At 46.1% G+C, this 22496-nt stretch overlaps 1 protein-coding gene across 2 annotated transcripts in view; it reads right to left on the reverse strand.

Moving 5' to 3' along the window:
• The window catches only part of FAM185A (family with sequence similarity 185 member A), a 59734-nt gene that overhangs the window by 14586 nt on the left and 22652 nt on the right, over window positions 1-22496 (reverse strand). For both annotated transcript variants that reach the window (XM_054988308.1, XM_054988307.1), the window contains 3 exons: window positions 21605-21646; window positions 11048-11146; window positions 2963-3097 (listed from right to left, as the gene is read on the reverse strand). In XM_054988308.1, coding sequence (XP_054844283.1) covers window positions 2963-3097; window positions 11048-11146; window positions 21605-21646 — 276 coding nt within the window. The remainder of the gene's footprint in view (window positions 1-2962; window positions 3098-11047; window positions 11147-21604; window positions 21647-22496) is intronic.

Consider the following 22496-nt stretch of genomic DNA (forward strand, 5'->3'; position numbering starts at 1 on the left):
AACTTAGCGACCCAAAGATAGGCTGCTCTTCGGATGTTGGATCTATACTGAAAGGCTTCCAAATAGTCTGCCTACTATTAATTTTATTGTGATTTGACTCCTTGCAAAACTGATGTTTATACGTCGCATGACGTCACGCAAAACTCACGCGAGAAAACGTGTTATTTCACGTTTCCCCCGCAAGATGGCGCAATGTTCCGGAGCCAGGTAAGCCGTCTGGAAACGGCCCTTCTCTCCACAAGCTCCACTCGCAAATGTCCAGGAATTTTGCAAAACAGAGTTGGCAACTCTTAAGTGGACAGCATACATCACCAATTTCAGCAGGCCACACCCATGATTCTGTGCCCCTATTTGTGGCTGAGAGCAGAGCTGGATAAGGCATAAATTGTTGTATTTGCCAAATCAAACTGGGAACCATGGGGCACGTGTTACTCTAGTATTCCATTTCTACACTTATTTCCATGCTCTGAATCCAAACATTACACTGAACCTCAAAGTCTTCTCTCATTTGTGGATGACAAGTGAATAGGAGTGGATGCTAGCATTTCCCCTAAGGAACGACTCCTCCCATTCCTGCTGGTTTTGAGCCCACAATGTAGCAGAATGGCATCACGAGTGGCTTAAGATGCCATTCTAGATCCAAGCAGCAAAGAATACTAGTCTGGGAGAAAAGGCTGAGCTTGTGTTTCTGGATTGTAGCATCAGTGAGCAACAGTTCTGCTTCCCGATAAATCATGAAACTCTAAATTTATGGCTGCCAGTGTCTAGGAGGGGCCTAGAAGTCTCCCATAACTATTTCCAGATAACAGAGATCAGATCCCCTGGAGAAAATGGCAGTGTTGAGAGGGTGGATTCTGTGGCATTATACCCTGCTGAGGTCCCTCCTCTCCCCAAACTTTATCATCCCCAGGCTCCATCTCCAGAAATTTCCCAACCCAGAGTTGACAACCCTATCTAAACTAGAACATAATCTGTTCTTTCCCTTTTCCCAGCAGATTTTTAAAAACTAATATCTATGTTATCACTCCCAAGAGGAGTGTCGTTTTAGCCATTTTCTGAACGGATTAGCTGTGCAAAAATATCTGAGTTCAGAAGCCTGAAATAGCTACTATTAATAACCCTTTGTGCCATGGGAATTTTCCACTGAACAAACAAGGCTTTTCCCCCAAAAGCTGATTTAATGTTTTGTGCATCTTAGGAATGATAGTGTGCATTTCACGCTATTCAATGAACACTACCCCTTATTCCACAGAGCTGCTGGAGATCTGTTTCCTTAACTTTGGTTAAGTGCTCAAGACCATATCCAGTTCCTCCCTACTCAGGCACTAATTTCCCACCACCACTTCAATTGCATTATAGATATTGCTGTTTAAAAAATGGCCATCTGCATGACATCACTTCTAGGAAAAAGCCAGCAGTCCTCTAGGAATTGCTGATAACTCTATGGCTTTATATAGAGTTTTCATCAATTCCAAGAGAGGAATGGCATAATTTCTGTGTTTTCCAGGAAGTGATGTCACATCATCAGCTGAAAGACACCCTTATCCCCTCCCCCGCACCAAGTGGAAAAACAAAATGAATTCCACGTGAAGAGCACTTGACTGGTCCCGTAAGCTTTCCTGGGAATGGTAGTTTACCCCCCACCCAAGCAACAGGAGAAAAACCAAGCAAAGTGGATTTTCTTGCAAAGAACAGCTGCTCAACTGGAGAGATTCTCTTTCAAAGAGATTCTCTCAAATAGAAACTAGAGAGATTGGTTCTCTTTCAAAAATCCAGTCTGCTGGTTTTCCTTCAGGAGCTCAGAGACCGGTGGGGTGTGGGGGGGGGGGGGAGAGAATGTAACAGGACCCTGCCGGGAGAAGAAAAATGGGATGGACTGGGTTTCTCTCTCACTCACAAAACACCTCGGCTTTTTCGCTGCCACTGGTTACGTTGTTCTCCACCACCACCCCACCGCCACCCCAAGCTCTCAGAGAAATTTTGAAAGAGAGAAAGAGAGAATGTGTGTGTGAAAATCCCTCCAGCTGCGATTCTCCCCAGCTGGGAATCACATTGAGCAGCTGGTTTTTAAAACTACAATTCCCAGAGATCCTTGCAGGATCCAACACTCGCCCGTGCGTCTCGTGTGTTTTGACCCCTAGTCTCCTGCCTGGTCTGGCAATCCTTGTTAACCGTAGGCTACCCAGGATACTCTCTTCACCAAAGATTATATCTCAAATAAAATGTCCACAAATGGTAGGCACTTGCATCCACAGAATCACAGAGTTGGACAGGGCCATACCTCCAACCTCCTGCCCAATGCAGGATGAGCCTAAAACAAAAATAGAACTTTTCTGCTTCCGCCTTCTACTGCAGCCCAGCGGCCTCCCCAAAATGCTGCTCCTTGGGGATAGGGGACCATCAGCAACAACATAAAGTGTGAATTGGGGGTCTACAGCAGGAAGAGGGAATTGGTGAAAATTGCCTCTCCATGTATTGGTGGAAATTTATTTGGTATCCAACCACAGGATTTAAAGTCAGGAATTTTCTTTTTACATAAAACTTATAACAACTATACAGATGCAGGTGTTCTACAAAATAAGAAGGAATTCGCCAGGGCTGGCCCATCTACTAAGCAAGCTTAGGCAATTTCCTAGGGTGCTAGAGTTGGGGTGTGTGTGCCAAAAGAGTTTAGAGGTCCCCAGGGATCCAGAGCAGAAAAGGAGCTGAACCAGTGCTCCTCCTATGCATGTCTGCCATAACTACTCAGTGGGACTCAGTGGGACTTACTTCAATTGGATTTACTCCCAGGTGAAAATGCTTAGGATTGCAGACTTTGAAATGAGCTGGTTAATGTTTCATTATATTTGTGTACATATGTTGATAGGGGTGCGTGATCACCAAAGTCATAGTTCGCTAAGGGTGTCAAAAACCTTTGAGTAGTTTCATTTGTGTTGACAAGACTGTAAAAGGCAAGCCTTACCAGTAACCATTACGTGGCCCTCTCTGGACACATTCTGGATCTCCTGTAATTGGAGCTCGGGGCTCACATCAACCTTGTTTCCAGATAAGTGCAGATGAGCTTCAAGAGTGGCAGGTACCCTGACTGTAATGGAGCCTGTTATAAGAAAGAAAGGAGTCACATTAACAGACAAAGCAGGCCCCAAGCTTCACAGTCAAACCAGAAGACAGCCAAAAATGAAACTCAGGTGAATGTGGCCATGTTTATTTGTTCATTTACTTCATTTATATCCTGCCTTTCTCCCCAGCAGCCAAAATAGGGCAGCTTAGCCTGGGCTCATCTGAGCTTGGGAGTTCAGCAGGGTCGGCTATGGTCAGTACTTGGGTGGGAGATTATTTATTTATTATTTATTTAATTCAATTTATATTCCGCCCTCCACGCGACAGCAGGCTCAGGGCAGATTACATACAGTATAATACATTAAAATATTTATACATTAAAATACAGATAAAAACCACATAAATATTTAAAACAGTATAGCAGCACTTCTCAAGAAAAAATCCACTACCCAATCATCTCCACAGATGGGGACCCACAAGGATTCATTTTACCCTCTCCCACCATGTCCTTTTTTCCTTCCCTGGCTGCCCCATAGCCTCTCCCCCTTTTCCTGCTTCCTTTTCTCCTTCCCACCCACCTTTGTCTGCCTCTTGCCTTTAGCCCCATAGCCCTACAGCCTTTCCCCTAAGGCCCAGTTGCATGGTGGGGAACCTGCAAGGTCTTGTGGGGGTACTTCACCATATCGAACGCTGCTGAGAGATCTAATAAAATCAGCAGTGCCGATCCACCTCGATCCAGATGACTGTGAAGATCATCCATGAGGGCGACCAGCAGTGTCTCGGTCCCATGTCCTGGGCGGAAGCCGGACTGGAAGGGGTCCGGAGCTGAGGTCTCCTTCAGGAAATTCTGCAGCTACCTTTCCGCTGCCCGCTCAATCACCTTACCCAGAAACGGGAGGTTCGAGACTGGGCGGTAACTGAGCGGGTCGGCGGGATCCAGTGATGGTTTCTTTAAAAGGGGCCTCACTACAGCCTCCTTCAATGCCTCATGAAAAACCCTGGAGCCCAGGGACGTGTTAATAATAACTTCCAAGGAATCTCGTAGTCCGCCAATACTGGCTTTTACCAGCCACGACAGACATGGGTCTAGGAGGCATGTGGTTGGCCTCACCACCTGCAGAATCCTGTCCACCTCCTTCCCAGACAGAGGGCTGAAATGATCGAATACCAACCCAGAAGACGGCCAACAGGCCTCCAGTTCGCATACCGTATCAACTGTGGCCTGCAGGTCATGGTGGAGAGACAAGACTTCATCAGCAAAAAAGCTTGCAAAAGCCTCACAGCTGATGGCTGGATTCAAATTTTGGTGATCTCCACCCAATAAGGAGACCAATGAACGTACCACATTGAACAATTATGCTGGGCGTGAGCTAGCTGACGCAATGGAAGCTGCATAAAATTCCCTCTTCACAGCTTTCACTGCCACCTCATAGCATTTCATAAGCAACCTATAAGATGTTCTTGCCTCTGTCACGAGATCACTGCCACACGCGTTCAAGTCGTCTTAGCTCCCGTTTCCTCTGCTGGAGCTCCTCCGTATACCAAGGAGCTTGGCAACTGCGGGGGTGAAGAGGACGATGGGGTGTGATTTCATCGATGGCGTCAGAGAGCCGGATTTGCCAGTCTTCCACCAGCTCATCCAATGAACCGCCATGGAGCAACGGTTTGTGACTGGGCCAGGGTCACCCAGCAGGCTTCCATGGCAGAGTGGGGATTCGAACCTGGGCCTCCCAGATCGTAGTTTGACACTCTAACCATTACACCACACTGATATGAGCCTATTGTTCTTGCCCAAGGATCTCTGGAAAGGCATATAGTAACACTCTTCTTAGATCAAGAGGGAGGAAGCCTTTTGCTCTTTATTCTGTGTGTCCCAAGGCAGCGTAGTGCAACAAGAACTTGACCAGCAACTTAATTAGATTGTGATACTCCTCCTATCTTTTTTCCCTTGTGGAAAAGGGTTTCTTTCTACAGACTTAAACAACTTTGAATTCGGCTCCAGCACTAGGAAGAAAAGTTAACTTCACTTCTGTCACAGATAAACAGTGAAATTCGAAGAACTCGCAATGCCATCTTAAGCAAACACCTACCCTTCTAAGTCCACTGAAGACAACAGGCTTAGAAGAGCATAACACTGCTTAGACTCACCCAGCACTAATATATATATTAAAAAACTGAAGCAGAAATTGTGGTCTCAGTTAGAGCAGCCATGTCTAAGTGCCTTCTTTCTCAATGTGGGCCTCCCTACACGGATGATACTAGTTGAGCCTACACGGATGAGTTGAGCCATTCTCAGAACATCTGAAATAGCCCAAGCAATGCAGTGGCTGGGTTCTCTCTAGCAATATAAGAATGTTATGGGGAGTGAGGTTTCCTGTAGATGGAAAAACTGAGTAAAAATAGATTATAAAACCCTGCAAGCAGATATCGCTTCCCTAATACCACCACACTGTTTGCTTTTTAATCTTATCAATGCTGCACTGTTGTACTGTGAACAGAATGCTTGCTCAGGGGCCTGATTCCTAGCTTTATTCCATCCCCCCCAGCTTTGGCTTGGGTAAATTTCAGCAGCTATGTAAGGTTGGTCCAGCCAGGAAGTTTTTTAAAGCCCTCTTGTTGTCAAGTGTGTTAAGTTTTCCCTGAGCTTGCATGTTTAGCAGGTAAGATGATCGCTACCCACCTGTCTCCAGAAGACAAAGCACAAACAGATGTGTTAGAAGATCCGCTATAGCGTTGCCTGTACAACTACACGCACTATACGCTGTAATATTGCCTATACACCAACATGGAGATACAGACTATGATGCAGGCCTAGCTCATGTCTAATAGCAGGCCATGCTGTAGCACTGTACGAGCCTTGCACTCTTCCCTCCTGCTCTGTACGAGCCTTGCACTCTTCCCTCCTGCTCTGTACGAGCCTTGCACTCTTTCCTCCTGCTCTGTACGAGCCTGGCACTCTTCCCTCCTGCTCTGTAGGAGCCTTGCACTCTTCCCTCCTGCTCTGTACGAGCCTTGCACTCTTCCCTCCTGCTCTGTACGAGCCTTGCACTCTTCCCTCCTGCTCTGTACGAGCCTTGCACTCTTTCCTCCTGCTCTGTACGAGCCTGGCACTCTTCCCTCCTGCTCTGTACGAGCCTGGCACTCTTCCCTCCTGCTCTGTACGAGCCTTGCACTCTTTCCTCCTGCTCTGTACGAGCCTGGCACTCTTCCCTCCTGCTCTGTACGAGCCTTGCACTCTTTCCTCCTGCTCTGTACGAGCCTGGCACTCTTCCCTCCTGCTCTGTACGAGCCTGGCACTCTCTCCTCCTGCTCTGTACGAGCCTGGCACTCTTTCCTCCTGCTCTGTACGAGCCTGGCACTCTTCCCTCCTGCTCTGTACGAGCCTTGCACTCTTTCCTCCTGCTCTGTACGAGCCTTGCACTCTCTCCTCCTGCTCTGTACGAGCCTGGCACTCTTTCCTCCTGCTCTGTACGAGCCTTGCACTCTCTCCTCCTGCTCTGTACGAGCCTGGCACTCTTCCCTCCTGCTCTGTACGAGCCTTGCACTCTTTCCTCCTGCTCTGTACGAGCCTGGCACTCTTCCCTCCTGCTCTGTACGAGCCTGGCACTCTTCCCTCCTGCTCTGTACGAGCCTTGCACTCTTTCCTCCTGCTCTGTACGAGCCTGGCACTCTTCCCTCCTGCTCTGTACGAGCCTGGCACTCTTCCCTCCTGCTCTGTAGGAGCCTTGCACTCTTCCCTCCTGCTCTGTACGAGCCTTGCACTCTTCCCTCCTGCTCTGTACGAGCCTGGCACTCTTCCCTCCTGCTCTGTACGAGCCTTGCACTCTTTCCTCCTGCTCTGTACGAGCCTGGCACTCTTCCCTCCTGCTCTGTACGAGCCTGGCACTCTTTCCTCCTGCTCTGTACGAGCCTGGCACTCTTCCCTCCTGCTCTGTACGAGCCTTGCACTCTTTCCTCCTGCTCTGTACGAGCCTTGCACTCTTTCCTCCTGCTCTGTACGAGCCTGGCACTCTTCCCTCCTGCTCTGTACGAGCCTTGCACTCTTTCCTCCTGCTCTGTACGAGCCTGGCACTCTTCCCTCCTGCTCTGTACGAGCCTTGCACTCTTTCCTCCTGCTCTGTACGAGCCTGGCACTCTCTCCTCCTGCTCTGTACGAGCCTGGCACTCTTCCCTCCTGCTCTGTACGAGCCTGGCACTCTCTCCTCCTGCTCTGTACGAGCCTGGCACTCTTCCCTCCTGCTCTGTACGAGCCTGGCACTCTTCCCTCCTGCTCTGTACGAGCCTGGCACTCTCTCCTCCTGCTCTGTACGAGCCTGGCACTCTTTCCTCCTGCTCTGTGCGAGCCTGGCACTCTTCCCTCCTGCTCTGTACGAGCCTGGCAGTCTTCCCTCCTGCTCTGTACGAGCCTTGCAGTCTTCCCTCCTGCTCTGTACGAGCCTTGCAGTCTTCCCTCCTGCTCTGTACGAGCCTTGCAGTCTTCCCTCCTGCTCTGTACGAGCCTGGCACTCTTTCCTCCTGCTCTGTACGAGCCTGGCACTCTTCCCTCCTGCTCTGTACGAGCCTGGCACTCTCTCCTCCTGCTCTGTACGAGCCTGGCACTCTTTCCTCCTGCTCTGTACGAGCCTGGCACTCTTTCCTCCTGCTCTGTACGAGCCTGGCACTCTTTCCTCCTGCTCTGTACGAGCCTGGCACTCTTCCCTCCTGCTCTGTACGAGCCTGGCACTCTCTCCTCCTGCTCTGTACGAGCCTGGCACTCTTTCCTCCTGCTCTGTGCGAGCCTGGCACTCTTCCCTCCTGCTCTGTACGAGCCTGGCAGTCTTCCCTCCTGCTCTGTACGAGCCTTGCAGTCTTCCCTCCTGCTCTGTACGAGCCTTGCAGTCTTCCCTCCTGCTCTGTACGAGCCTTGCAGTCTTCCCTCCTGCTCTGTACGAGCCTTGCACTCTTCCCTCCTGCTCTGTACGAGCCTTGCACTCTTCCCTCCTGCTCTGTACGAGCCTGGCACTCTTCCCTCCTGCTCTGTACGAGCCTTGCACTCTCTCCTCCTGCTCTGTACGAGCCTTGCACTCTCCTCCTGCTCTGTACGAGCCTTGCACTCTTCCCTCCTGCTCTGTACGAGCCTTGCACTCTTCCCTCCTGCTCTGTACGAGCCTTGCAGTCTTCCCTCCTGCTCTGTACTAGCCTTGCACTCTTCCCTCCTGCTCTGTACGAGCCTTGCACTCTTCCCTCCTGCTCTGTACGAGCCTTGCACTCTCTCCTCCTGCTCTGTACGAGCCTTGCACTCTCCTCCTGCTCTGTACGAGCCTTGCACTCTTCCCTCCTGCTCTGTACGAGCCTGGCACTCTTTCCTCCTGCTCTGTACGAGCCTGGCACTCTTTCCTCCTGCTCTGTACGAGCCTGGCACTCTTCCCTCCTGCTCTGTACGAGCCTGGCACTCTCTCCTCCTGCTCTGTACGAGCCTGGCACTCTTTCCTCCTGCTCTGTGCGAGCCTGGCACTCTTCCCTCCTGCTCTGTACGAGCCTGGCAGTCTTCCCTCCTGCTCTGTACGAGCCTTGCAGTCTTCCCTCCTGCTCTGTACGAGCCTTGCAGTCTTCCCTCCTGCTCTGTACGAGCCTTGCAGTCTTCCCTCCTGCTCTGTACGAGCCTTGCACTCTTCCCTCCTGCTCTGTACGAGCCTTGCACTCTTCCCTCCTGCTCTGTACGAGCCTGGCACTCTTCCCTCCTGCTCTGTACGAGCCTTGCACTCTCTCCTCCTGCTCTGTACGAGCCTTGCACTCTCCTCCTGCTCTGTACGAGCCTTGCACTCTTCCCTCCTGCTCTGTACGAGCCTTGCACTCTTCCCTCCTGCTCTGTACGAGCCTTGCAGTCTTCCCTCCTGCTCTGTACTAGCCTTGCACTCTTCCCTCCTGCTCTGTACGAGCCTTGCACTCTTCCCTCCTGCTCTGTACGAGCCTTGCACTCTCTCCTCCTGCTCTGTACGAGCCTTGCACTCTCCTCCTGCTCTGTACGAGCCTTGCACTCTTCCCTCCTGCTCTGTACGAGCCTGGCACTCTTCCCTCCTGCTCTGTACGAGCCTTGCACTCTCTCCTCCTGCTCTGTACGAGCCTTGCACTCTCCTCCTGCTCTGTACGAGCCTTGCACTCTTCCCTCCTGCTCTGTACGAGCCTTGCACTCTTCCCTCCTGCTCTGTACGAGCCTTGCACTCTTCCCTCCTGCTCTGTACGAGCCTTGCACTCTTCCCTCCTGCTCTGTACGAGCCTTGCACTCTTCCCTCCTGCTCTGTACGAGCCTTGCACTCTTCCCTCCTGCTCTGTACGAGCCTTGCAGTCTTCCCTCCTGCTCTGTACGAGCCTTGCACTCTTCCCTCCTGCTCTGTACGAGCCTTGCACTCTTCCCTCCTGCTCTGTACGAGCCTTGCACTCTTCCCTCCTGCTCTGTACGAGCCTTGCACTCTTCCCTCCTGCTCTGTACTAGCCTTGCACTCTTCCCTCCTGCTCTGTACGAGCCTTGCACTCTTCCCTCCTGCTCTGTACGAGCCTTGCACTCTTCCCTCCTGCTCTGTACGAGCCTTGCACTCTTCCCTCTTGCTTTGTACGAGCCTTGCACTCTTCCCTCCTGCTTTGTACGAGCCTGGCACTCTTCCCTCCTGCTCTGTACGAGCCTTGCACTCTTTCCTCCTTCTCCCTCCTTCCCTCGTGCACTCCGATTCTCTCCCTTTCATATGAAATTAAAACTATGGGCTGGATCCATGTTATCTGCAGGTGTAAACTTGGAGCATGATCCCCACCCCTGCCAGCAGCACAAAATGACCCCCCAGAAATCCAGTTTGGGGGGGGGGTCCTCTCCCACAAGAACAGTATTTCAGGGTGCATATCAGGCTGCCATGGGAGGAAATCATGCTCCATCCTTGTACTGTCGAAAATGTCTAGTCCAGAGCCAAGCCTATGCTTTGCAGTTTCCTTCTAGCTGGCTTGAACTATGTGGAAAACCGGAGTATAAAATGTTTCAATAAAATCAATAAAAATGAACCAGAACTGGTAACTATGAACAAGACATGGTTTTCAATTCTTGCTTGCAGGGCGACACGAGCCAGCATAGTTTGCCAGCTTGTATGAAATCGCTGATGGAAGCCTTATTGTAATTTATTCATAGCTTCAAGAGCCAATAGGATCAAAGAGCCTGTGACAGTCAGGAAATGATACTTAGGAAACAGCAGATGGAACGGAAGGAAGAGGAGTGGAGAGAGAGGTTTAAGGTTGTATTAGATCTTCTCAGAGGGACAAGGAACTGTGACTTAGCAAAGGTAGCTGAGGGAAATTTGTTATCCCATTGAAGCAGTATAGGCTATTCCAGGGAATGGGTATATAAGAAGGAAGCTGACCTGGGGAGTCTGCATGAGGCAACCAGCCCATAGGCAAGATTCAAAGAAGGGATTCAGTGTGGCCAGGGAGACAGGAAGCCCCCTTGCATTCAGAAAGCACAACGCTTCTACAGGGGTGTAGGAGTTAGCTTCAGCAAATATTACAAAACAATAAATAAAATACATGTAATGTAATTGAATTCTATGTATAATTTACCATCTGTTGCCAGCTTGAAATCTAAGTTTCTTTTACCTCACAGATTTTTTCAAAGGTTCTTATTTTGTTACAGTTTTTTTATTCTGATTTGAAAAGAAAGACTATGGACAATACACAGAGAAATTTAAACAGACTATATAACAGCACGTATAAGCGACAAAATATTGCTCCTCTCCATCTCCTTACTTACTTATACTCAAGATTTTATACTCAAGATTTTATATTCAACATTTTAAAATATTTTCTAATTGGTTTCCTTCCATAATAACTATTATTTGTTTTTTCTTAATTTCTAGCTACACAATCAAAAAAGTCTTTCCATTTTTCCTGAAATTCTAAGATTGGTCCATTATGCAAACAGGAAGTTAATTTAGCCACAGACACATCTTTCCAAAGGTTCTTGTCTACTAACCATTCTGAGACTTTAGGTCCACTTCCCCCTCCTGACTAAGAGTATAAATATCAATCTCCCCTTGGTGTGTGGAAGCCTTTAGAAATCCTTCTGACGAATCTGAAAAACACCAACAAAAATAAAGATATTTAGATATTTGCAGACTGAGGCTAATTAAAAGGTACTTTTCATGAGGCTCTTTTTAACAGATTCTGAGCGGAGGCCCTGTGCCTTGAGGGTTTCTGAAATGTTTGTTTCCAAGAAAGAGACACTCACAGGAGACCTTGTTCTGGTAAAGCAGAAGGGAACACAGAGTTCTTCTTTTATATAAATTTTACTGGAAAACATGAGACTCATTGAAATTTAGCTATAGGCAACCTCTGTATTTGTTTCAGAAAGTAACACAGCTTAATTCTTCTCTAAACATTCAGTGATAATCATATATACATTTTTCTTTAGATATTTCTCCTTTTTTCTCTCTAGGATAACAGAAAGAAGGGGCCATCGAAACCAAAAAAACATGTTGATGCCAAACGCAGCATATTTTCAAAAAAGAGAGAGACAACAGACGTAAAATTCTTCTCTCACGGAGTTTCAAATGTACTCGATGAATGCGGAAGTCCAGATTGGAGGTGGCAGTCTTTAGCACCAAACCCGAAACTACCTCTCCCATCTTAAGGAGGGCACCCACTAAAAAACTGGGCAGGTTCTGAGGAGTACAGGATATCAGTCTTCTAAATGGATATCTAAATACTGGTAACTTTGCCCCAAGAATCTGCAGAAAGAGAATAATGGCAACACTCCCCTTCTGTCCTCTAGTTTGCGGCTAATGAAATAAAAAACATCCTTAGCTAGGACAATCAAAGATAAAATAACATTGTGGGGCCATCTTGAGGGGTGGAAGGCAAGGGGCAAAGTGACAGCAGATACAGAGACATCAGGTGGAATTTAAAGGGCCACAACTTTATTAAATACAGCTTTAAAGAGCTCTGGCGCCTCGTGGGGCTCGGATCCAAGCATCCGCTGACCGACCTGCCAGCTGATGACCCCACATCTCCTCAGCCCACCTGCTGAGAAGGAAACCACAGGAAGGCAGTCAGTGGGAGGCCACTGTGTGGTTCCGCTGCCATCTGGGAGCGAATATGCTCTGGCAGCCCCCGAGCTGCGCTTGCTCCCTCTGTGCCATGCTCTCAAGATCCTATAAGGGGATCTCAATCTATGGGGAAACAGCGCCTGTTGGCCACTGGTATGGATCTGTGCTCCATACCAAACCACCCCCGAAAAAGTGGTGACAGAGATGTAAACAGCAAACCCGCCTGACACAAAAAGAAGACCCCATCCATGTAAGAGTGGCCAAAAAATTCTGACTTAGCCCAAACCCGATGAAGACAAGGAGAGGGAGGGCGGAATGCCAATTGCAGGCAACTGCACGTGGAGTGCAGATCCAGTCAGCTCCTCCCTTTATGCCCTCCCACCACCCAGCCAGGCTGCCTCTGAATGACTGGCCAGGTGGCCCATTGGCTCCCAAATGGCCACAGAGCCACTGGTAGCCGACCAGGCAGAGTCAGTGTGGCAGCTGCCTTGCTCGATGTCCTGCCATCCCGCACCCCGCAAAGGAGCTTCCCGGTACATCGAGATATCCAACTGGGTTTCAGTCTAGTTGGCACAATCAAGCAGCTGAGGGGAAACGAGAGATAACATGTATGTTTATACTTATACAGCACCAGTGAATGAAAGGTCCTGTGAACTCACAGGGACCTTTGATTCACCGGTGCTGTGTTAATTTATGAAGCTAGTTTGTGGTATATGTTCCACCGCCCCTGAGGAGGTTTCCACGAAACATCAGGAACCTTGCTGGCCCTGAATGTCGGGGCGGGAGGACTTTGTCCGCTGGGTGCCTCATTTTTCAACTCACTGCCTGCAAGGATAACAAAGACTGAGGAATAAATATAGGTCAATGGGACTGCAGCATCTGCGTGATTGACTATTTTGACTGTCTTATCTGTGGATGGACTTTTTTCCTCACTTTGTCCTTTGTTATATCTTAGGCACCTACTCATTTATTGTTTGTGGGTCCAGGGATTTATGTGTATAATTGACTAATTTATTTTGATTATTGACTATTTTGTGCATCGAGTTCATTACTGTTATTTACTTTTTTCACACACTGATATAATATATTGCAGTTAACTTTTTTGCTTGTTGCCTTCATTTGTGGTTTCCACTTCTGTTAGCTCAGGTTGAACCGGGCCAAGAAAATGACGGATTAGTCAGTAAACTATTATCTGGTCCCAATCCTCAAATTAACAGAGGTTTTCCATCTGAAAGCCTACACATTCTTAGGAAAAAGTCTGTCGGGAGTTTTCTACAAGTCTGCCAACTACAATCTTTCCAGAATAGGAATTTAATTTTTTAAAAGTCTAAACAAACTCAATCAGCATGTACTTTATGCAATAGATTCTGGGATGGGATGGGAAATAGTCTCTTTTTCCCCTTGTAAAAGCTTGCTCCAGAATTTGCTTACGGGAGCAAAGACTCCAAAAGGCACAGCAGAGTTGGATGGCCTTTCTGCCACGATCTAGCAAGGGGCTCTATGTGCAGAAATAGGCTGCTGCGAGAGTGCTTACTTCCCGCTGGGCGGAACCGTACGCAGGGTTCTCCTTCCCAATCCAAATGCACATGGAACTTTTTAAAGCTAAAATTCTGTTGACAGATGGGCATTAAGAGAGGGAAAGTGCCCCCCCCAGTCTCTTGCTCACCAAAGAGCTGATGAGTGAGATTTTAATTTTTATAAAGGACCAGGGCTTTTTTTTCAGCAGGAAGGCGGGGGAACAGAGTTCCGGAACCTCTTGAAGATGGTCACATGGCCGGTGGCCCCGCCCCCTGATCTCCAGACAGAGGGGAGTTGAGATTGCCCTCCGCGCCGCTGAGCGGCGCAGAGGGCAATCTAAACTCCCCTCTGTCTGGAGATCAGGGGGCGGGGCCACCGGCCATGTGACCATTTTCTCCGAGGGCAACCCACTGAGTTCCACCACCTCTTTTCCCAGAAAAAAAGCCCCGTAAAGGGCTCAGCAGGCGCTGCATTAGACTGGTGCTATTATATTTTAGACAGCAACATCGCAACCTGGATATCTTCTAGAAGTCAGCCAGTGGGCGTTCCCACCAAAATCAAACCACATCTCTCTTTCTACCATATAAAGTGGGGTAAGAGCCAAAGCAGGAACACTGCTGGTCTGGTCTGCGACTGGACCTCAGACATGGATTTTAGCTGCAAAAAACAGCCATTTGGGAGGCCTCCTATAGGTCAGGGCTACAGGGCCAGCTAAAGGCGGGTTGGATGCCCCCGTACCTGCAGGGCTGTTCCCATGACTGAAGAAGGCTCCCCTGGGCTGCATAAATCCCGTGCAAGGTAAAATGAAAGGTATTCCTATCATGTCTGTCTTTTTCTCCCCAGAGGCTTGAAGCCAGGGATGAGGGGCTGTTTCCAATCAGGATAACAGCACCGGATGAGTAAGAGTTATTATTACCCCCTTTCCATGCACTGTTGCTCCAATCCATATCACTGACCGTCTAGGTCAACCTTTTTGCTGTAAAAGATATATCTATGGCTCTGAGCACATATTCCCAGGATCATCTGTGGTTTGGCTGAATTCTATGTGCTATGAATGAAATGGGAAGATCTTCTTGGATTCAACAGTTTGTACGGAGAGTCTGATGACATACTCATTCAGGGGAATGTAAAAAGGAGAATCGTTTTTGAACAATAGGAACAGATGGTTATGATAAACAGCAGGTCCTTGAGAGATTTGAACAATCTTGGGGTTGGGCTAGCAGAGACAATGCAGTGGAAGAAAGAATTTTGATCGATTTGTTCTCATTTATGAAAGACAGCTGCCTGGGGCTAAGGGGAGTTGAAAAGTGGACGAGGTTTGTTCAGCTCTATACCTTACTACAAAAAGAGTCAAATAAAAGAACAAATTACTTGCAGTGGTTGTTGATACTACAACCGCCTCTATTTGCAGACACCAAAATGGTCCCTTGGGATGTTGAGGAGTCTGTGATTGGAAGCTAGGACATTGTTCGGGAGCAGAAGCAGCCTCCCTCTCCCTAGGATCTTGCAGTTAATGTCTTTATGATCTTGCAACAGGATTCAGTAAATGCGGCTGTTGGATCTGACTTCTGGGTCCCTATGCCAGCACTTTCTCCTCCACTCCCACCCCAACCAACCTGGAGCAAATCAACAGCTGCGGCTATAAAGAAAAAAGAAAGCCCTATCAAAAAAATCTTTCTGCTCCGGCCAGATGTTTGCTGGATCATGCTAAGAACCTCTGGTCATATATAACTAATTAGCTATACTTGAGTGTTTCTGAATTCCATGGCTTTTCATTCCTCTGCTACACCTGCTGTTTCTCTTCGGTGCAAATGGAGAAATGAAAATTGTGACCCTCTTCCTGTTTGAGCCAGGGGGCCCTCTTTGTCATTATTCAAAGCTGATCTGTCCATGCCCCCCTCTCCGGTGATCTTTAGTTGATCTCTGTATTTAAAGCAGTTCTCAAACTCAGCCTTCTGAATGCAAGTTTCCTTCACATGAGGAAAAATGCAACTCAAGATCACCTTCCATACCCCACAAAAGATTGGGATAAAAATGGTCTCAAACGCATCGGGGGAAAAAACTGGTTAAGACAATAACAACAACAACAACAAACCTGAAGTGAAAACTGAAGGCAAAGAGATGAGTCTGGAAATCAGGGGATACACTGAAACAGTTAGGGCGCCAGAACCAAAGGAAAAAATATACAGAAAACCCAGTTTGTGAAAACCAGCTTACAAAGATGGCTTTCTACACATAAACACAAAGTAGCTAACAAAAGTTTGGGTTATCTGATATTCAAAAAGATTTTAAAGAGTAGCAAATTTAATTTGGCACTAAACTTCCTGAATGCAGCCTGTATGTTTCACTGGGTGCCAGTCTGAAATCCAGTTCTGCGGCTCCTTAGACAAAAGTTGCAGACCCTGATGCAGGAGGAGATGCGTGCCACCAAGAATGGAAAAGTATTAGCAATCAATCCTGATAGCTGAGTTGAATGGAAAATATTGTCTGTATGAGATTAAACAATCTGGATATAATTATAATTGAGTGTCCTATTCCACATCAGATGCAAAGTTTGTTTCTAATTTTTTGGACTCAAGTGGTTTGGCACTTTTGGCTCCCATTAAATAATAATAATAATAATAATAATAATAATAATAATAATAATAATAATAATATGTTTATTGCTTTTCCGGCCGAAGCCATAAGCCATACAAACACCAACAAAATATGAACTGTACACTTGAACATACCCAATTCACATAGACATAACTTGTCATTATCACTTTAAACTATCTAAACTCATGAAAATCTTGTTGCTTTATCACCGTGGCTAAAAAGGAAGCCACTATAGCAGAGGTTTGATTGTCAAGAAAGTTATCAGACAATAACACTGAGATTGCCCAAGGAAGGAAGGGAAGCTTTTCTTTTAACATAATAGGAATAATAAATCTCTCTCTTTCCTTACTCCACTTAGGGCAAAAAACTATTATATGATCCAAGGTCTCTAACTTTCCTTGTCCACAGTCACAAACTCGTTCAGAATAAGGGAGTCCTGAGAAACGATCAGAAAGCACTTTAGAGGGGAAGGAGTTAAGTCTAGCCAATGTGAAGGCTCTGCGATGAGCTGGAATCTTTAAAGAATAGCAATAAGATGGAATAGCCTCTGGGGGTGAAAGTCCCAGGGATAAGCCCGAACATGTACGTCTGGCTCTCTGGAGAGTACTGCTGTAATTGAGATCCTTTAGTTTTAATTTTATAACTCTTAGGGCCTCATTTGTCTGTAAAGATGTTATATCAATATCCAGAATTTTTAGTTTCTGGTTAATTAAATCCCATTAAAAGCACACCTATACATTTTCGGCTCTCTCATTTTACATTCATATAGCAAAGGATGGTAATTTCCTTTGCATAAAGTTGTCAGTTCCTGAGACAAATGGGTATAATTTGGGGAGCTCATTAAGGTTGACAAAAGGGAGGCTGCAACCAAGAAATCAGAAAGAGACTAACAGTGCAATCCTAAGCAGAGTTACACCAGTCTAAGCCCATTCATTTCAATGGCCTTAGACTGGAGTAACTCTTCTTAGGATTGCACTGTAAGATTCGGAAGGGCAGCCATGAAGGAACTAGAAAGGATCCTTAAAGATAAGGAAATGGTGCTGGGAATCAAGATCAAGATAATGCATACTACGGCATTCCCCATCAGTCACTATGGGTTTTTTCTGCATGGCTCAGCTAAACTGGCGCTTCCGAGTATTTGTGCTGATCAGGCCTGATTCAGCGTGGGCTCCCCGTGTTCTGCACTGCAAGATGCCAAACAGATCTGGCATCTATTTTTCCTTCCCAGATGTGTTTAGATGCATCTGTTTGGAAAAGGCCACTCAAAATATGTATAATTGACATCTCTGGTTGCTACACACCCCTGGTGGGTAGTGTTTCCAACTGGTCAAAAGAAGAAATCTCATTCCTTTTACAGAGTATTAATTCATGGAAATGAGCATGGAGTTTTTCATGGCAAGGAGGTAAATAACATCACCTGGTATTGCTGCAGTTCAAACTGATATTAAAGGGACAGCTTAGAGGGACCAGTTTAGAAGAGAGCAAGCCTACTGTGTTGTATTCAAAAATACAACACAAACATATCCTACTTATATTCTTAAGTATGGCACAGTCCATCAAATTTGAACATTTGTTAGGTAGCACCAAGGCTTTTTTTCTGGGAAAAGAGGTGGTGGAACTCAGTGGTGGAACTCAGGACTGCACAATGATGTCACTTCGGGTCAGCTGGAACAAGAGGGGAGTTTTTTAAAGTTAAAATTGCCCTCGGCAGAAATGGTCACATGGCCCATTAAAAGCACACCTATACATTTTCGGCTCTCTCATTTTACATTCATATAGCAAAGGATGGTAATTTCCTTTGCACAAAGTTGTCAGTTCCTGAGACAAATGGCCACCGGCCATGTGACCATTTTCAAGAGGTGCCAGACCTCCGTTCCACCATGTTTCAGCTGAAAAAAAGCCCTGGGTAGCACCCATCATTCAAGGTGCTGGTTTCCCAGTAGCAGAGACCCAAAGCTCTTCTTTAGCTGAGCATTTTGTTTAAAGGTCAGTATGAAGGAAGAAATTATCATATCATGAGATCTTTTCTAGGTTTGATGTCAGGTAATGAAGTGCAGATGGCTTTTCTTCCTGGCTCTGAGGCTGCTGCTAAGGTGCAGACTCATTTAATGCTTGGAAATTTTGTTGGATCCAACTCTTCTGTTGGAGAGGAAAAAAACCATTTAAACCAAGTGGCAAAGAGCACCTTTCACCCATTTCATTTGGCACAAAAACTGTCCTCTTTTTTGGCCTCAGCTGACCTACCCATGATAATCCGTGCTAAGGTAATCTAAGGAGCAGGCTACTGAAACATGCTCTATGTGGGGCTGCCCTTAAAGACAAAACGGAAGCTACAACTGGTGCTGAATGCGGCAACAAGATTGTTGACAGCAGTTAAGTGAGATTTATAACATTTTGTTGGCTGCCAACCCACTTCCGTGTTCAAGTCAAGGTGCTGGTGTCTACCTTTGTGACTTGGGCCCCTCATATCTGCGAGACAACCTCCATCCATCCATACTAGGTAGTTTCCCTACCTAGTACAGAAAGAAATGCCATTGCTCGGGATCTCAGGCTTCTCTGCAGTAGTACCTGTGCTGTGCAATGCACCTGTCCTGAGGCCGTGAGGAAGTCCCTGACCCTTGACAGCTTTTAGAGACTGTAAAGCAAAGCTCCATCGTGCCTTTGGTAGTCCATGAGCGAAGGTTTTGGCTTGCTTCTTTTTATCCGTACTTTCTGCCAGTGTGACAGTGTATTCGTTTTTAAATTATAGAAATACTGAGTTGGCACTGGTGGGAGAAGTTAAACTGCTTGTACAAACCGCGCTGGATTGTGGAAGGGAAACATGGATGCGAGAAATCATGAAGTATGCAATGCTGAAACCTAATTTGCTGTACTTGGCACGTCCTCATTTGCAAATTGCACTTTTGCCTTTTTAAATATCCATTTTAAAACCACAGAGAATTAAAAGTGGTTGGGTTGCAAGTTAGCACTCTGCTAGTTCGCCTCTCACTACAGCCATGTACTCTGCAGGTGGCCTTGGGTAAGCCACTCCTCTCAGCCCCAGCTCCCCAGCTGTATTATGGGGATAAGAATAACATTGACTTTGTTCACCACTCTGAGTGGGGCACTAATCTGCCTAGAAGAGCGGTATATAAGCACAGTTGTTGTTGTAATGCGAATAACATAGCCTGCAAGTTTCACGGTACAATCCTATGCAGTGACTCCACTGACTAACTTCTTCGAAATCATTGGAGTAACTCTCTCCTGTTAAATGGGTTAATTAGCAAATCAATGCACTAATTAAGTTAGCTAACAATTACATTTGCAAGTTAAATAAATACTTTCTGATTTGTGAAACCCTTTTAGTTCTTTAGCGGGATGAAAAAAAATAACAAAGATGGCTTTTCTTTCTAAAAATTAATGACACTATTTGTTACATTGTAAGTTAGATAACTTTTCCCCAATAGACATCATGTCGAGGTTTGGGTGAGGCACAAATACAATCAGATATAAATGATTAGTTGGTTAAAAGGTAGGTGATCAGTGATCTAAAACTTCTCAAATTAATTGACAGCTCTGCTAATCACTTGAGTGGCTTGCCTTATTATTTTGTTACCAAAACATAACCATTTAAATGTGAACAGCTGAAAGGCTACCAACAGCTGGCCTTTAGTATGGGTTTGTTACAAAGGAAACTCTGTTAGTCATCAAAAAGTGAGAACATTCACTTCCAGCGTAAAGTGGAAGTCTGCCTAAAGTCTGCCTCATAAATCAATTCATCTGAGGAAATTAAAAGGAAACTTCGAAGGGTGGGTCTCATTCTGCAGTTTCCGTGGCTGACATATTTGTTGTGTTGCACTGTGTGTGGCTGTTTAGAGCAATTATAAATGCAAGTTTGTTTAACCGTATGTCAGTACAAAACTAATGATGTATTATAGAACCATCTAAAACCTTATCAATGGCAAAAATACCAGACTGTATAGACAACTTATCAGGTTAAGGTAATTTAGAAATCTAACCATTGGCTGAGCAGTCTGGCACAAAGACCAAAGTCACAATAGCTCAGATTCAAGGGAAGCAAAGACATTGTGTAGTGTTAAGGAATCCACAACTGTGCGTACAGATGACTGACTACCATAAAGCCTCTTAGAAAAATATAGTTAAGGATCTCCTTAAAAGATTATGGTACAGAATCAATTACCATACTTTAAGACGAGTAGTCCTTGGTTTTAATTTACATAACTGTGTTGCAAGCTTTTTTTAAAAAAAAAAATCACAAATCTATTTTTGTACTTGTCTTGTGGGCAAGTTCTTGGCTCACTATGGCCAGAGTGGGCAGGCCCAACATTTAATAAATACATATTACTGGAGGGCAAGAAGGCTAAAATATAATAGTTTGTTTAAGGTCATGGCTATGCCTGATTCAATTCTACCAACTCATGGTCTGGATCCTACAGATCTGTTCCATCAGCAGAGGTGTCTTCCCCCAGAAGAAGGAAACTTCCCTGGTTGTAAAAGCAATATAGTAACAACAGCAACAACATTCGATTTATATCCCGCCCTTCAGGACAACTTAACGCCCCACTCAGAGCAGTTTACAAAGCGTGTTATTATCTTCACAACAACCACTATGTGAGATGGATGGGGCTGAGAGAGGTCCGAGAGAGCTTTGACTGACCCATGATCACCCAGCTGGCTTTAAGAGAAGTGGGGAATCAAACCCTGTTCTCCAGATTAGAGTCCTGCCTTTCTTAACCACTACACCAAACTGGATTTGAGTCCATTGGCACCTGAAGAAGGGAGCTTTGACTCTCGAAAACTCATATCCTGAAAACCTTATTGGTTTCATATCCTGAAAACCTTATGGGTCACTGGACCCTACTGCAAACCAAGAGAGCCACGTACCTGAAACTGTCTTCCCTGGCGGCAAGGATCTTCCATTGGAGGAAAATGCCTCCGCTAGTGGAATGGATGCTGAGGATTCCAGCCCATGCTCAAGGGTATTCTAGCAAAAATGAGCGCGGATAAATTAAAAGAACCGAAGACATCGCCACTGTACAAGATTAATGGCGATCCAATGTCTGTAGACCCTGGTCTGGATGGCCCAGGCTAGCTCAGTCTCATCAGATCTTGGAAACTAAGCAGGGTCAGCCCTGGTTAATCCTTGGATGGGAGACCACCAAGGAGCTCCAGGGTTGCTATGCAGAGGCAGGCAACAGCAAACCACCTCCGTCTGTCTCTTGCCTTAAAAACCCTGTGGGGTCACCATAAGTCTACTGTGACTTGTTAGCCCTTTACACAATGTCTGAAGTAGTTGCCCCTCACCCATCTGTTGTACAAGTACAGCAGTGTTTTCTGGATTTAAAAAAGTAACCCATATCTCAACTCACCTACTGTGATGTTTCCTGTTTTAGTTTGAAGGATGGTAGTACCTGTAAGGAAAGAAAAAGCAATCAGTACCAGGATATGATGATAATGCTATTTAACTCAATACATTGTGGTGAACCAGGATACTGGATAATCCTGATCCTAATTAGAAATTGGCTTAAAAGCCTCAGAATATCACCTATGGATTGCTATTCCTTAACCATGTTTTATAAAAGCGCTCTGACAATGAGAGCAAGCTATCTATATTCAAGCCCACAGGTGTTAAGAAAACCCAATAAGCATTCAGTGAGTAGAACTGAATTAATTTTTGTCTGGCCAAAAATAATAATTTGATATTAAGAAAAACAGCTGATTATATTAGCTTATTCCCCACTCCCCAGCTTGGCTTAAGATCAATGATATACGGATGATAACTAAAACAAATCCCAACAGAAGTGAAAAGCTATCTTCCAGACTGAACATGCCAGGCAACAATGGCATTTTCTACCAGTCTGTGGTCCTTTCACTGAATTTATTCTATAAAACACCTTTTGGTGTAACAGCCTATCTGAAGAAAAGCAAATAGAAGTCTTCTGCCGCCTTACAGACTAACTAAATTTTATTTCACCACAAGCTTTTCATGAGTTAGATCCAAACTACATGTTAAATCTTTAGGTGAGATGGATTGGGGTTCCCCAGACCTGATGCACTTTCTTCGCAGTTAAACAGCAGCTGTGGAGAAAGGCATCCCAGAAGCCCAATTCTGAACAGTGTTGAAGTATAGGCTGCAAGGTCTGCCATTCAGTCATTATGGGATTAATGTGTTTACCCAGTGTGCTGTTGTTTGCATTGATCTGGAAGGGAAACCTGGCAGAGAGCCAACAGCCTAATCTAACTCAAAGCCTGGGAAACTAA

The sequence above is a fragment of the Eublepharis macularius genome, chromosome 9 (assembly GCF_028583425.1).
Source record: "Eublepharis macularius isolate TG4126 chromosome 9, MPM_Emac_v1.0, whole genome shotgun sequence".
NCBI lineage: Eukaryota > Metazoa > Chordata > Lepidosauria > Squamata > Eublepharidae > Eublepharis > Eublepharis macularius.